This window comes from Pseudochaenichthys georgianus, chromosome 18 (assembly GCF_902827115.2).
Source record: "Pseudochaenichthys georgianus chromosome 18, fPseGeo1.2, whole genome shotgun sequence".
NCBI classification, from domain to species: domain Eukaryota; kingdom Metazoa; phylum Chordata; class Actinopteri; order Perciformes; family Channichthyidae; genus Pseudochaenichthys; species Pseudochaenichthys georgianus.
In genome coordinates, this window is record NC_047520.1 from 24069284 (window position 1) to 24083708 (window position 14425).

At 41.0% G+C, this 14425-nt stretch overlaps 1 protein-coding gene and 2 long non-coding RNA genes across 4 annotated transcripts; 1 reads left to right on the top strand and 2 right to left on the bottom strand.

Annotated features, from left to right (window-relative positions):
* Positions 1-569: 569 nt before the first annotated feature.
* LOC139435695 (uncharacterized) lies at positions 570-1912 on the top strand. Of its 2 annotated transcripts, XR_011644908.1 has the most exons (3): positions 570-969; positions 1189-1268; positions 1824-1912. It is a non-coding gene; the product is annotated as an uncharacterized lncRNA (long non-coding RNA). The 2 variants fall into 2 exon arrangements; XR_011644907.1 differs by having other exon boundaries at positions 570-1268.
* Positions 1913-2073: 161 nt separating this feature from the next.
* On the bottom strand, positions 2074-4889 carry LOC139435696 (uncharacterized). Its single transcript, XR_011644909.1, has 2 exons — positions 2882-4889; positions 2074-2370 (listed from the first exon to the last, which is right to left on the bottom strand). It is a non-coding gene; the product is annotated as an uncharacterized lncRNA (long non-coding RNA).
* A 4027-nt stretch (positions 4890-8916) lies between these two features.
* On the bottom strand, positions 8917-14381 carry tada2b (transcriptional adaptor 2B). The gene is made up of 2 exons (XM_034106159.2): positions 14075-14381; positions 8917-12738 (listed from the first exon to the last, which is right to left on the bottom strand). Exons 1-2 carry the CDS (start codon positions 14342-14344, stop codon positions 11533-11535), a joined length of 1476 nt encoding a protein of 491 aa, XP_033962050.1. The 5' UTR covers positions 14345-14381; the 3' UTR covers positions 8917-11532.
* Positions 14382-14425: the final 44 nt, after the last annotated feature.

Genomic DNA, 14425 nt, shown 5'->3' on the forward strand with positions numbered 1-14425 from the left:
AGTTACAGTAAAATAAAAAGGACCCTGACTCGGACAATACACTATCCAACATGTTCAACAGAAGAGAATCAGTCATATTGTTTGTACTAGGGATGCACGATAATTATCGGCCCGATAATTATCGGTCCGATATTAGGAATTATGACGTCATCCCGATAAACCGATAACAGTATTAATAGCCCCGATAATATACAATATTTTTTTTGGGTAAAAAAAAAGAAAAAAATACTGCGGTGTGGGTGGATTGGGATGAGGGGCGCTTGTTTTTCACTCGGCTCCTCCCGTTTTGCCAGTACTGTGGTGTTAGTGGTTTAGGAAGAGGGGAGTTCTTCACAAATCCAGCGCTCCCTAATACTTCGAACCTGATCAGTCACCTGAAACATCGCCATCGCTACGATGGTGTGTTAAAAGCGTACGAAGACAATAATACAATACAGTGTGTGTGTGTGTGTGTGTGTGTGTGTGTGTGTGTGTGTGTGTGTGTGTGTGTGTGTGTGTGTGTGTGTGTGTGTGTGTGTGTGTGTGTGTGTGTGTGTGTGTGTGTGTGTGTGTGTGTGTGTGTGTGTGTGTGTGTGTCTGCGCGCGCGCGTTGGAGCTATGTGCAACTCAAGGCATATACTCGAACCGGAGCAGCCTGGACGCTGCAATCATGTTGCTGAGTGTGCTGACTTCTCCTACAATGTCCCGCTGTCTGCTTCCTGCATAAAGTCAAGTGCTCGGCGCAGTTGTGTGGATAGAGCGCTCCTCTGTTTTCATTTAAACAGCTCCTTATATCCGTTAGCGCAGCTAGCTAGCACCAGATGCTACAACAACAATGCACTAAGGTCTCTCTCTTGCTCGCTCGGACCACACGTACACACACCCTCCCGGTCCTCCAGATGGCCAGTCGGTGCCTGCCGGTGAGCGTGGAAGTGTGGTCTGCCACAAGCGGGCGGCAGGAGCAGGGCTGTCAGCATCAGCTTGTAGATGGTATTTTAAACTCGATGCGCTCTGAAGCTACGGGGCGGCCGTGGAAAAAAAATACACATGCGTTAATCGCGTTAAAATAATTAGTGGCGTAATTTTTATTTTTATTATCGGTATCGGTCTTGAGAAGCAGGAAGTTATCGGTATCGGTTTCAAAAAACCAATATCGTGCATCCCTAGTTTGTACACATGGTACTTTACATATATATCTGTTTGTTTAAGGTGTCCAGGTGATGCAGACAGGCTGGACCAGAGAGTGAGAGACAGAACTGGACTCCTCACAGCAGTGAACTTCAGCTCAGGTACAAAGACTCTTTTTTTCATACTGTACAAAGAATCAAGAAAGATATTGGTTTAAATAAATGAAGTATTGACTTTAATACACTGATATGTATTCCATTAAACAATACTAAATACTCGATCACCTACACATCAGTTAAGTTGAGGGTTTTTTCCATGCAAAAAGTTACATTTTAGATATTTAGCAATATGACTTTGTCAGCTTTCTAATTTAATGTATTGAAGGCAAAGATATTTAACACAGTGAGAACTGCTACTATTTATCTCTCAATATTGTCTGTAAAAACGTGGTAAAAGTGATTCTTTCAGTGAGACAACAGAGCAAGCTTCTACAGTTGCACTACGTTTTGTAACAGTTAAATATTATTTTGATAATAACATATATTTCAATGTTGATGAACTTCATACTGTTCATTCATAATCTGATTGCTCACTGTTAAAAAAAACAAAAAACCATTACAATTACAAAATAATTATATCTACAGCCCCTAAACACACAAACACAACGCTTTCATAAATAACACACTTGTTCTGCAATAATATGTTTTATGTTTCAGGACATGCCTGAAAGACACGACATTTTCTCCTTCTCTGAGGGTCAAGAAGAGCATCCAAGAGGAACATTAAAAGCTGATGTTATGAGACACTCCATCAGCTGATTATTTCTATTTGCCTCACTTTATGAGCTTCACATCACCTGTGCCTTGTACCGCAGAGTTTGCAACATCACAAATAAATGGGGCCAATCTTCAGTCAGATGTGAATGTGTAATCTAACATTTTCAGTAAGAATAATGGACGAAAGGAATGCAAATACAAATACAATTTATTGAAATGTGAACCAAAAGTTAATCAAATGTTTTAAATAAAAAGCACATATGGACAGAAGGTGTAAACCTATTACATTTATAAGTAAACACATTTAGTCAAATAACGTGACAGACTAGGCCTGTGCAGTTGGTATCAGCTATGCCCAGCATGGGCTCCTCTATCAGGCCTGGTCCTCCTCGCTGAGGAAAGACCCTCAGTCCTCTCCACACCAACAGACTGGACGTCCATCACACGGAGGTTTCTCCCTGAAGTCTCTGCAGCTCTCTGGACCACACTGAATATGAGAGGGGAAATGAAAATAATAAATGCTTTAGACAATAAGAAACATAAAGTTGACTGTTGAGTTGCTCAGTTTTTTTAGATTGTCAATACTATTACTGTATAACTAATATATCAGGTTAAGAGGCACATTCAAATAAAGATTGGTCTTTAAATACATGTTGTCTTTTGAATTGTTTGTCTAAAGTCAAGGATCTAGAACTGGTACTTAGTTTTAATGATACATTCTGGTTATTATGCTGTTTGGAGGAGGCCTCACAGGTAAGAGCACTAACTAGCTACCATCACATGTACCTTAGCTTGACTTAAACGTATAATTAAGTGATATCAAAATACAAATAACTAATGTCATGCAAACATATTAATATTTGCTTGATTCCAGTGTTGAATTTAGCACAATTGCATATAAACGTTAAGGGGTTTTAAGATTCTGAAGTATTATGCTAAAAACTCAATAACTTAGATTATTATTTATAGTTTTGCTGAATAGTTTTATGTCCGCTTACCTTAGAAACGTAAAATGCGACGGCAGTGTGCAGATGGGGAGCATGTTAGCTTAGCTTGGTAGCTTCAGCTAGCTCTGGAACTTCCAGCTCGGTGGCTGCAGGTCCCGCCTCGGCTCCGCCTCTTTGCCCTTATTTGGAGCAGGCTGGAACAGGCGGGAGTTGAACTCTGACGTCGCTGTCGAGCCGTTAGTGGCCGACTCCGCCTACTAAGGGCTTCACGGCAACTCTGCAGAATCCTATGGGTGACGTCACGGACCCTACGTCCATTTATATATACAGTCTATGGTCGTGACGGATGAAGACGTGCCCAGCCGAGCGTAGCTCCGCGGGAACTTGAGACCCTGGCGCACCGTGCTGAGTAGTCGGGACTGGAGGGAAAGCCTCCGCCGCGTCACGCAGAAAAACTCGCTGGGCCGTGGCAGACCAGGGAGCAGATGCATTTGGGAGGAAATCCCCCGAAACTCTCAGCGGTTGACCGTAGACCATCTCCGCTGTAGAACACTGCAGATCTTCCTTAGGTGCGGTCCTCAGGCCCAGCATCACGTCAGGGTCACCAGTGTAGCGCCAGGAAAAGGGAGTCGGAGGCGGTGTATTCAGAACGGAGTTCCACTCTTTATTATCCATTAAATATAGAGAGGTCAACACATCGTCTGCTCTGCTTAACGAGCTAGCAGGAATGGAGGCTAACTCTCCAGGTGTTCCCACTAAAGGGTCCGTGTGGCAACGCAATAAGAGAGGTGAATTATGTCCCATAACGTGTCACCACAGACGTCTCATTTCTCTAAATGCACACCGAGGATCGAGCGTCGAGGAGGCTCTCTGGAGGAGCTATAACCGAGGATACACTGATGGTTCCTCCACGGCTCCTCCGCGGATGCATTTCCGGGAACGGTGGAGGCGTGACGCACGGCCGGACTTATCTCAGCCAATGACAGCTCTGCATGCATCCCCTGGATATTATTTTAGAACCTGCTCTCATCGCAACGTGATGTTTACAGTTAGAACAGCTGTGAGGCCCGTGCAGAAAGCAGAGCAGTGTGTAAAATATATATCACTCAGTATAACAGACCTACTCTCTTTATTTGCTTTAGTTTAGTAGATATCTACAAAGAGTCGATATTTTTCTAAGACCATTTAGTGCTTCACATAATAAAATACACAACGGCTGTAGCCTGATTATGCGTTAGGAGCTGTAGGTGTGTGTGGTACAGTGTCGGTGCGTGTTGTACAGTGTTTAGGTGTGTGTTGTACAGTGCGCAGATGCGGCGGACAGACAGGTCTCAGTTGGTTTGGTGTCCTCTGCTTACTTTTAATACTTGCAAATACAACTTTTGGCCCGTAATTTCAATTCCCCATTTCAGCGACCAGAGAGAGGGGGGGATATATCCAGTCTCTGTTACGTTATTATGAGAGTGCTCTCATACTTTAAATTGCATATATTTATATAAATATATTTGTGTGTGTGTGTCCGCATCTGTAGCCTGTTATTGTCTCATTATACCGCACTCTCAATGAATTAAAAGTACATATGTGGGGGAACAATGTTCAGCTGATCTAACAGAGATTATAAAATATGACAAAACACTCGACAGCTGATGCAGCTGTTGCCACGTAATAATGAACGGACGTCGCTTTAATATGACCGCTCAGAGGAGAGGAGTTCTCATTTCTTTAAACGTCTGCTGCTTCCCCTCCTCTCTCCTCGGTTCCCCTCCTCGGTCCTCCGCTCGCATCTCCTGTGGGCGGGTCTAAGTATCGAGGAGGGGAGTCGAGGAGGGGAAATTTGAGTATTGAGAAGCCTCTACTGACACCGGTCGCAAGTCAGCACCGCTGCAGACTCGGGCTGAAGTCGAATAGTCCATTTAGCTTAGGAACCTTCCTAAAGGAGTGAAATGACCCGGAAGTCCCTCAGTGGCAGCCATGATAAGTGCCGTTCGAATTCTCTAGAATGATGAGAATGAAAGGAAAGGAGGTTTCAAACTTCCTTTATAACCTCCTTTAGCTTAGGAACCACTGGACCTCCCTAACCGACAGGAGAAGCGAAAATGCTGCCCCACAATGCCTTGCAGCCGCAGCATTTGCCGTCACTCAACAGTCGGCCGTTCACGGAAACAACCGATTATGACCGAGAAATGATATCATGAAAGTTACGGTGCTTATTAAGCATTTTAAAACATAGGTGGTAAGTTGCCAAAGTGCTTTGTTTTGAACGTTCATCAGTATTATAATCAAAAAGAGAAATATGAACGTTAGTTTTCACTGAAATTATCAAATAAAGTCAACATTTCAGTCTTCACTGAGCTGTGTGGGGTTTGTTAAACTTTTAAAAGATGTTTGAATAGTGATATACACAGTGATAGATGTTAAGGACTAACGTTTATAATAAATATATCTGTATTGATTTTAAGATCTTTAGTTTATACAATCATACGTATTGGGATCATTTGTATTAATGTGAACCGGAGGGAGAGGGTGACGAGTATAAGTTTCACTTTCCTTTTTTATTTCAATTACAGCTTTGGTCATGAAGAATATGTTTCTCTGTTGTCCCCGTTCATAAAGCAAAGCAGCAGCATCAGAGCACGGTGCAGAGTCTCCAGATGAGTTTACAGTAGTCCCTCGTTCTTATTAAACATCCATGTTGTAGTCCGCTGTATAGAAAACTGTGGTTTCCATAGTTTCCCCACAGCAGCAGACGCACACAATGACGTCCGCTGGCGCATCATAAACACGTCGGAAAATGAAAGTGCATTCTTAGGCCCATTCCCAAACCGCCCCCTACACCCTACCCCTCCGTTTGCGCGTTCACGCGGAGGGTCCGCCATATTGAGGGCTGTTCCAAAGCAACGAGTGTGGAGGGGGAGTGGGCTATCAAGCCCTCAAACAGCGAGTCTGCAGCGGTGCTGACTTGAGACCATAGACTGCTTGAGACCGGTCTCTACCTGACCGGAGTCACGCTGTGTATGTCCGTCAGGAAACACGCTGTTTACAAGTAGTTCCAGCAAACATCCACTGATAAATTGCGATGTTAACAACCTCATGATAACCTCATATGTTTTTAACTTAGGATCAAACCTGTGTTTAGTCTAGAAAAAGGTAAATGTGTGCATTTTATTATAAAGTTGTGTATATTTACAGACCGTTGCAAAACTAAAAGAGCTTTGAAACACAATGAAAGATGTTTGGAGTTTTATTTGAGTTATTCATTTAAACTTTTTGTCTAAGAGATGCTGATTTGAAACCGTTGTTACATACAGTTACGGCATTTCCTGTTTCTGCCGGAGAGAGGGGAGGCCGTCCCAAAGCTTGCTGCTGTATTTACTCACTCCATCTGACAGGAGGGAGCCTCGTTGAGCTGCGAGTGTGGCTACAGACGGAGTTCACTCCGTCACGGAGGGATAGGGTCGAGGGAGTGGTTTGGGATTGGGCCGGATTCTCTAAAGTACCGCAGTCTCTTCTCCTAAATCCTTTTTAATTCTCCTATCCACTATCCCTTAACCCCGTGACGTTTCACTCAGCGGTCAAGGAATAGACGATAGGGTTAGAACTTAGGAGCTGATTTTTAAACTATCCGACTGCAGCCTCGCTGTTTGAGGGCTTGATAGCCCACTCCCCCTCCACACTCGTTGCTTTGGAACAGCCCTCAATATAGTGGACCCTCCGCGTGAACGCGAAAACGGAGGGGTAGGGTGTAGGGGGCGGTTTGGGAATGGGCCTTAGAGAATCCGAATGCACTTTCACTATCCGACGTGTTTATGATGCGCCAGCGGACGTCATGAATGTGCGTCTGCTGCTGTGGGGAAACTATGGAAACTACAGTTTTCTATAGTAGACTACAACATGGATGTTTAATAAGAACGAGGGACTACCGTAAACTCATGAGACTCTGCACCTGCTCTGATGCTGTTGTTTTATGCTTTATGGACCTGGACAACAGAGAAACATATTCTTCATGACCAAAGTTGGAATTGAAATAAAAAAGGAAAGTGAAACTTATGCTCGTCACCCTCTCCCTCCGGTCCACATTAATACAAATGATCCCAATACGTATCGTATGAACTATGAAAATATCTTAAAATCAATACAAATGTATTTATTATAAACGTTAGTCCTTAACATCTATCACTGTGTATATCACCAATCAAATATCTTTTAAAAGTTGAACAAACCCCACACAGCTCAGTGAAATGTTGACTTTATTTGATCATTTCAGTAAAAACTAACGTTCATATTTCTCTTTTTGATTATAATACTGATGAACGTTCAGAACAAAGCACTTTGGCAACTTACCACATACGTTTTAAAATGCGTAATAAGCACCGTAACCTTCATGATATAATTTCTCGGTCATAATCGGTTGTTTCCGTGAACGGCCGACTGTTGAGTGACGGCAAATGCTGCGACTGCAAGGCATTGTGGCAGTTGAACGTTTGAAACATTTCACTTGGTTAGGAAGGTTCCTAAAATGGACTATTGGAAGTGGAAAGCAACCCTGGTTTCTCCAAAATTACCTACCCCACCTTTAAGCTTTGCAACTATCCAATTGTTTTGGACTGATCATTGTACATGTTCCATACTGAAAGTAGCTTAAAGTGGAATTTTGTATTAGATTTGATCAATGTTTGTGGTTCACTTTGAGAGTGAATGAAAACATAGTAACCAATGTAACTGCCTTCACTCTTTGCTAGTGTAACTCGCAGTACACAATTACATTGTGAGTTAACAAGCCATCTCTCCATCTCTTTAATAGAAAACAAAGGCTTTGATTGGGTGGGTTTTACCTTTTAGTTTCACCGTGACTGCCAACAATTGCAGAGGAAACGGGACTGTTAAAAGTGAAAGAGTTAGATTAATTTAATACATTTTCATGCTCTGACAAAATAACGGGACATCAAACAGCTCAACACTATCAGACCGGGGTTGTGGTCGAATTGTCAGTTTAGCTTAGGAACCTTCCTAACGGAGTGTAATGACCGGGAAGTATTTCAGTGGTAGCCATGATAAGAGCTGTTGGAATTCTCTCGATGATAGGAAAGGAGCTTTGAAAAACTTCCTTTATAACCTCCTTTAGCTTAGGAAAACACTACGAAATGAAAGGAGAAAATGCTGCCCCACAATGCCTTGCGGCCGCAACATTTACCGTGACACAGCATTCGGCCGTTCACGGAAACAACCAATAAATGATATCATGAAATGTCATGATATCATTTATTGGTTGTTGAAACCCCACACAGCTCAGTAAACACTGAAATGTTGACTTTATTTGATAATTTCAGTAAAAAAGTAACGTTCATATTTCTCCTTATGATTATTATAGTGTTGAACGTTCAAAACAAAGCACTTGGGCAAGTTACCACATACGTTGTAAAATGGTTAATAAGCACCGTAAATGTACGGTGCTTATTAACCATTTTACAACGTATGTGGTAACTTGCCCAAGTGCTTTGTTTTGCACATTGATAGATATTAAGGACTAACATGTTTAATAAATACATTTGTATTTATTTTAAGATCTTTTCATACAATCATACACTTATTGTGTATAGGCCTACGTGTCGACCGGAGGGTGACAAGCATACATGTCACTTCACTTTATTTATTTCAATTCCAACCTTGGTCATGAAGAATATATGTTTCTCTGTTGTCCACGTCCATAAAACAGCACCATAAGAGCACGGTGCAAAGTGATGCGTTTACAGTAGTCCACCGTTCTTATTATACATCCATTTAGTCCACTGTATAGAAAACTGTAGTTTCCCCACAGCAGACGCACATTTATGATGTCCGCTGGCGCATCATAAATACGTCAGATAGTGTAAATGCAGTCGGATTCTCTAAATACAGCAGTCCTTTTGAATTCTCCGATCAACTATTCCTTAACACCGTGGCATTTCACACAGAGGTCAAGGAATAGTGGATAGGAAAAGACGAGAGGAACTGATTTTTGGACAATTCGACTGCAACCCGGAAATTATATTATAGGCAGCACAGCTGCATGTCACCATTATGCCTAAATCTCCATAAAATGCTTCATCTCTAATCAAAAAATATGTTTACTTTATTACAAATCTATGAACATTACCATGACACAAAATACTGTACATTTCACATGTGGGTAATTATATTTTTTTCCCAATTTATATTACAAATGTAAAAAGAATGCAAAATCCCCCTTACAAAAACTATTAACCCATTGGAAAAATATAATTGCCACTATTTTAGGACCTTTTAGAACATTTGGGTGCACATGCAGAAAGACTTACTGTCAAAATCTGAAGATAACTAATATTCATACAAAAGGGAAGCATCAATTCTACAGGATTGGAGTTTGGTGTATAGGCTGAAATGTAGCCTTGTTTTTATAACTGTGGTTCAGATGACATTTTGGCACTTGGATCTGACATCTGACCTGAACTTTTCTTATTCGTTTTTTAACAATGCCATTATAGTTACACATTCCCCTCAGCTTCAACACAACAAGTCTTGCCTGTTGTACAATCAGCATCTTCAATAAACCTAAACAGTTGACTAATACATCAAACTCCAGTCCAAAATGTTAGCCATGGGTTAATATGCAACGCAATGGGAACAGAAAAATATGAATGTAAACTAGATTCATTATATGTTATATACAAATTATGTTGGAAATATGGATTTTCGTATTATAAGCATTTCTCAAAATTGTGAACTACTAAGACCCAGAGTTATGCAACAAAAAACAAGCATAAGCACCTGATGATGTGTTACTTAACAATACAAAGTAAGGCTTAAAATATAAAGTATTCTAGTTATTTAATCAAATTCAATGAAAACACAAAACTTAGTCTGCCTCTTAATACTTTCCATTGTCCTATTGTCTCTTGCAGATTAATTGTTCATTATTATATATAAATGTTTACTCCTTAAAAAAAGGTTTGGTGGCATAGTTTTTAGGAAATGACTCAAATGGGAAGAAATGCACTTGTCGGGCCTATTATCAGCCATTTAGTGGTCTAGCGAGTGTTAATGTATGTGGGATTGAGTCAAAATGACTGTGTGTGTACACGGTAATGAAGAAACACACCACCCAGTTCAACAGCGTGGGTCATAGATGTGCTTCATATTGAACTCTATGGCAAACAGGATATATAATAAGAGAAATATAAAATATCACCAGATTTATCTCTGAAATACAACCTTACGTTGATTAAAATGGTACATGGTGTGGAGCACAACATTGATGAAATATGACAAAGCATGACTGTTGACCATAACAGAATATTAGCACCCTCGACTCAAGTTCTACAGTGAAGAGGGAGCATTTACTTTTTAAACACCACAAAAAAAGCAAAGCTACTTTTGCTGCAATGTATACAGCTAAGAACTAATGCTACTCATGAATAGCATTTCCCCTAAAAAAGACAGTTACCACCTGGGAATGTGATGCTGTCGTCGACAGTGCTTAGGTTTGATGTAAGGACCTTTTGAAATTAAATTGAGGCATACTGCAGTTCCTGCTAGTTGAAAAATATAAAGATGTGTACTATTAAATTGCCTTGCCTTAACACTTGCTTAACTAAATTCTAATTAGGCATTTTAGTATCATTGTAAAATGCCCTTTCACATTAATCTGCCTGTATTATATTATGTTGACAGTAGAAGATTTAAAGCTGTGCTAAGCTGCACTAATTTCTGTAAAAGTTAAGTTTTTGTTTGGCCAAAAAAACAAAAACAAAGGTCTTCCTCCTTAGTAATTTCAGGTGAAAAACTGACATAAATTAATACAAATAAAGCCTGACAGCATTTTGACGCCTGTTCTCTCTGGTTGACAGATTGTGCAATGTACTCTAAATGATCTTTTAAATGATCTTTGGCATTTATTTCTTGTTGCTCATTGGCTGACGAATGGGCCAATACTGATATATCATCAGATCTATCCATCTAGCTCTATGTCAACCTACATTGTGATTGACTTCAGGCAGAAGAAAGTGCTCAGCCAAAAAGAAACATGATGACTGTTCAACCCTGCTGCTTATTTTCCTTTCCCAATTAGTCAGTGAGAAGAAGAACATTCAGAAGATTGATTGTTTGCTGAAGTTGCATGAAAAAAATCTAGAAAATGAAGGCCATAACATTTTATAAGATGTAAACGGTAGCTCTAGTTAGGAAGTCCTGCCTTACCTACTAACAAAGTTAACTTAATTTATTTTGAGGCAAATCCTGAAAAACATCGACCACCAAAAATAGTGATTAGTGACCAACAATTATGACTCAAACTTTTCCATGAAATGTTATGTTCCTATTGCCTTTTTCATGTCGATTTTTGGATTTTAAATCTAACAATCATCCTCTTGCAACAGCATTTAAACATCTCTGGAGCTATGTTATACTTGTTAGCATTGTAGTTTTCATTCATGTAGTAAAAATGTGGACACAAAATACTTTAAACCCAAAGTGTTGTTTTTCAGCCCTGTCCCTTACCAAATCTAAAAATAGAGGCTTATATTCTTCTTAGCCCTCGTATGAAAATATATATTTGTTTTTCTCCAGTGGGGCATCTTCTTTCTTTGTAATGTACATATCCACAATGTCACCTCTGAAAAATGCCAGTAGTTGCCTCCAGAGCTTTTAGCGAATCATAAACGTATTATTTCCTGACCAAAGATGGATCGCTAAGAGGCATCTCTGGATATCCAGCCACTTTCTGTTAAAAAGGTGAGAATACGCTTCTTGAGGACTTTGTCCAAGTAGCTGGGCAGCCGGCTCTTGGCCGGGATACCTTGCCTTTTCTGCAGGTGATCTTTGATGATGATGGTTTTGACAGTCAGGTAACGTGCTGGATTGAGGTTCAGAGAGTTACAAAGCACCTTCTCCCTGTCTGACAGCAGCTCGAAGCCTGTCAGATTCTCGATGGCGGCAAATTCACCATCTTTGCCCTCTTCCTTAATCCCACAACCAACCCCCAACCCTCCAGCTATGCCGCCTCCCCCTCCAGCTCCTCCCCCAAGTCCAATCCCAGAGCCAAGCCCGCCCCCTCCTCCGCTTCCCCGTTTGGAGATGACCATGCTTTTGTTTTCCTTGCGTTTCTCCCGTTTGTGGCGCGCTGCTTCATATTCAGCAGACTCTTCCAAGCGGGCGATGCCATTGCGCCGGTAGCGCTGCAGCTCACGCACCTTTGCTCTGAGCATACGCTCTTTATGCATGTTCTCAAAGAAGTCTTCAAATTCCCGATTAGCCATGAACTGACAGAGCCCCCGCAGTCTGACCCGCTGCTCCTTCTCTTCCTTTGGGATCTTTCTTTTGGTCGTACTGGAAACAGGGCCTAATCCTACTGCCGTTGTGGAACCTGATCCGATTGTGCCACTGCCAACTGCTACCCCCCCTACCCCAACAGCAGTACCTATGACTCCCAGCACTCCTGGTTTCTCCTTGTCCTTCTTGTCTCTGCCCAGGAATGCAGGCACCAGGTTGTAGTCTCTTGCGATGTTCTTACGTCGTTGGCGTTCTCTAAGCTTGCGCACATACATATCCACATGTGCACGTTTCATTTCAATTTCCACATCCTCGTCGTCGTAGTTCACAGACAGCCCGCTAATGAGCTTCTCTGCGTCCTGGTCATATTCAATCTCATAGTCGTCACGTAGTGGCATGTAGCCCAGCTGCTGCTGGTCTGCAAGGTTGATATCCAGCGGTGGGAGAGGAGTGGTAAGGCTAGGCGACAGCGGCCCCCCGCTGGGACAGGTGTGGTCCGTCACCCGGTTGGGAATGCTCTCAGGGATGCAGGCCTTACCTAGGTTTCCATGGATGTACATGGTGACATAGTGTTCCATGACTTCCTGAGGAGTTCGGGATGCTCCGACGTGAGCTGCCATGTCCTCCTGGAAGACAACACAAATGTCTTTAATATATATTTTTAATTATTAGTCAGACTGCAAGTTGAACAATAATTCCCACAAATGTCTTTAACATTTTAAGCGGTTGGTAATTTAATGAAAATGAGCAAGTAGGTTTTCAGGAAACAATTGTGTTATTTATTGGCAACATTATAGGGAAAAAACTGTATTCAGTTTACTAGTATTATTTACAGTAATTATATATAAAGTAATTAGTATTTAACTCATTGAACAGCAACTCTTCAGAAGAACATGCTAATGCAACAATTGGTCAACATGCAATAATACAATTCAACATATGTAACAGATAAAGTTTGGAGTTACAGAGGCACTATAACTTACATAGTAAAGCTTTGAAACTTTAAGGTATACTTTAATTTAAGCCTATTGGTATCTTTAAAATGTGTTATGGGATTTATTGTATTCCATTATGTCATAATTTAAAAGCTTGAATTGTAACCTTCAAGCAAGGTATATTTTGTTTTTAGTTAATGCTTGATAATGATATTTATGGTATATTTTTTGTGCATTTTAAGGATTTTTTGCTGCCTATTTAGTTTTTCCTTTCTGTTCTGCTCTCGGAGCTTTCCAGAGCAGTAGTTCACTCAAGTTAATAAGTGTGTACAATAATTGTGTGCCATATTACATTGTTATTTCCATTACCTTTTATGTTTTTTTGCATTTTGACTAAGCAATAAAATAAGTAATGTGTTGCTCTACCTAGAATTGCAATGTTTTAGTGACTAAAACAATTATTTTCCAAACTAATTAAAAAATATACTTCTGAAATAATATACATCAATAAAAGACGCCATTCATAAAGTTAACCATTAGTCAAATTTAAATCAATGTAATGAATGAAAGGAGCAACCAATTACAAACTACTGTAGCAACAATAGCAGATTAATGTAGGTCATAGTTTAGTTAAGTTAGTTAAAGATTAAGTTTAGTAAGAGCTTCTACGTTTCCTTTTCTTTACCCCTGGCGAACACGTTGATTATTTTTGACATCATTTGACATCTGTAAAGTCACAATGCTCTCATATCTTTGGTAACGTATTACTCGTTAGCTTATTCGCTTTATTAATAAGTTCAACATTATATTTAAAACATTTAAGTGGGAATGTAAATTCCTGAGTATTAAATGCTCAGTTGTCCAACGTTTACTACAGTAGCCCAAGAAAATAAGGTAATTAAATAACCCTAATATTACTGCTATTAGCCAATGTTCTAAGTAGGCTCATTTAAACACAGCTAGTGTAGGAGTGTATGGTGTAGACCTGCAGAGGGAAATAAGTCAAGTAACTTAAAAAGTGATGTACCCAGTTTCCAAACCCATACTGCTCGATAGCATCGAGGAGCGACTGCTCTTCCCTGCTGGTCCATCCTCCCTCTGCCTCGGGACCCCAGAGAGAGAACCGACCGCCGTCGACCTGCTGGTAGCCATGCCATCTCCGATGATTACCGATTTCTGCGCCCGCCGAGAAGCACTCCGGGCACAGCTCGATATCGGGACAGTCAGTGCAGCGAAGCCGCAGGTTTGTAACATCTGCAAGGCAGTTAACGCAGTACTTTTTCCCCAGGTCGGCCATGTTGCCTGGCTCCTGCTTCTTGTTGTTGGAGGCAGAAGAGCGCGCATGCGCACTGCGATCATTGCCGCGCGACCTACTCAC

Excerpts from the sequence above, each read along its gene's own strand:
- tada2b (XM_034106159.2), bottom strand. The coding sequence starts at position 14,344 with ATGGCCGACCTGGGGAAAAAGTACTGCGTTAACTGCCTTGCAGATGTT. Across the intron at positions 12,739-14,074 it reads AGTATGGGTTTGGAAACTGG|GAGGACATGGCAGCTCACGT; the intron begins GTACATCACTTT and ends GTTGTCTTCCAG.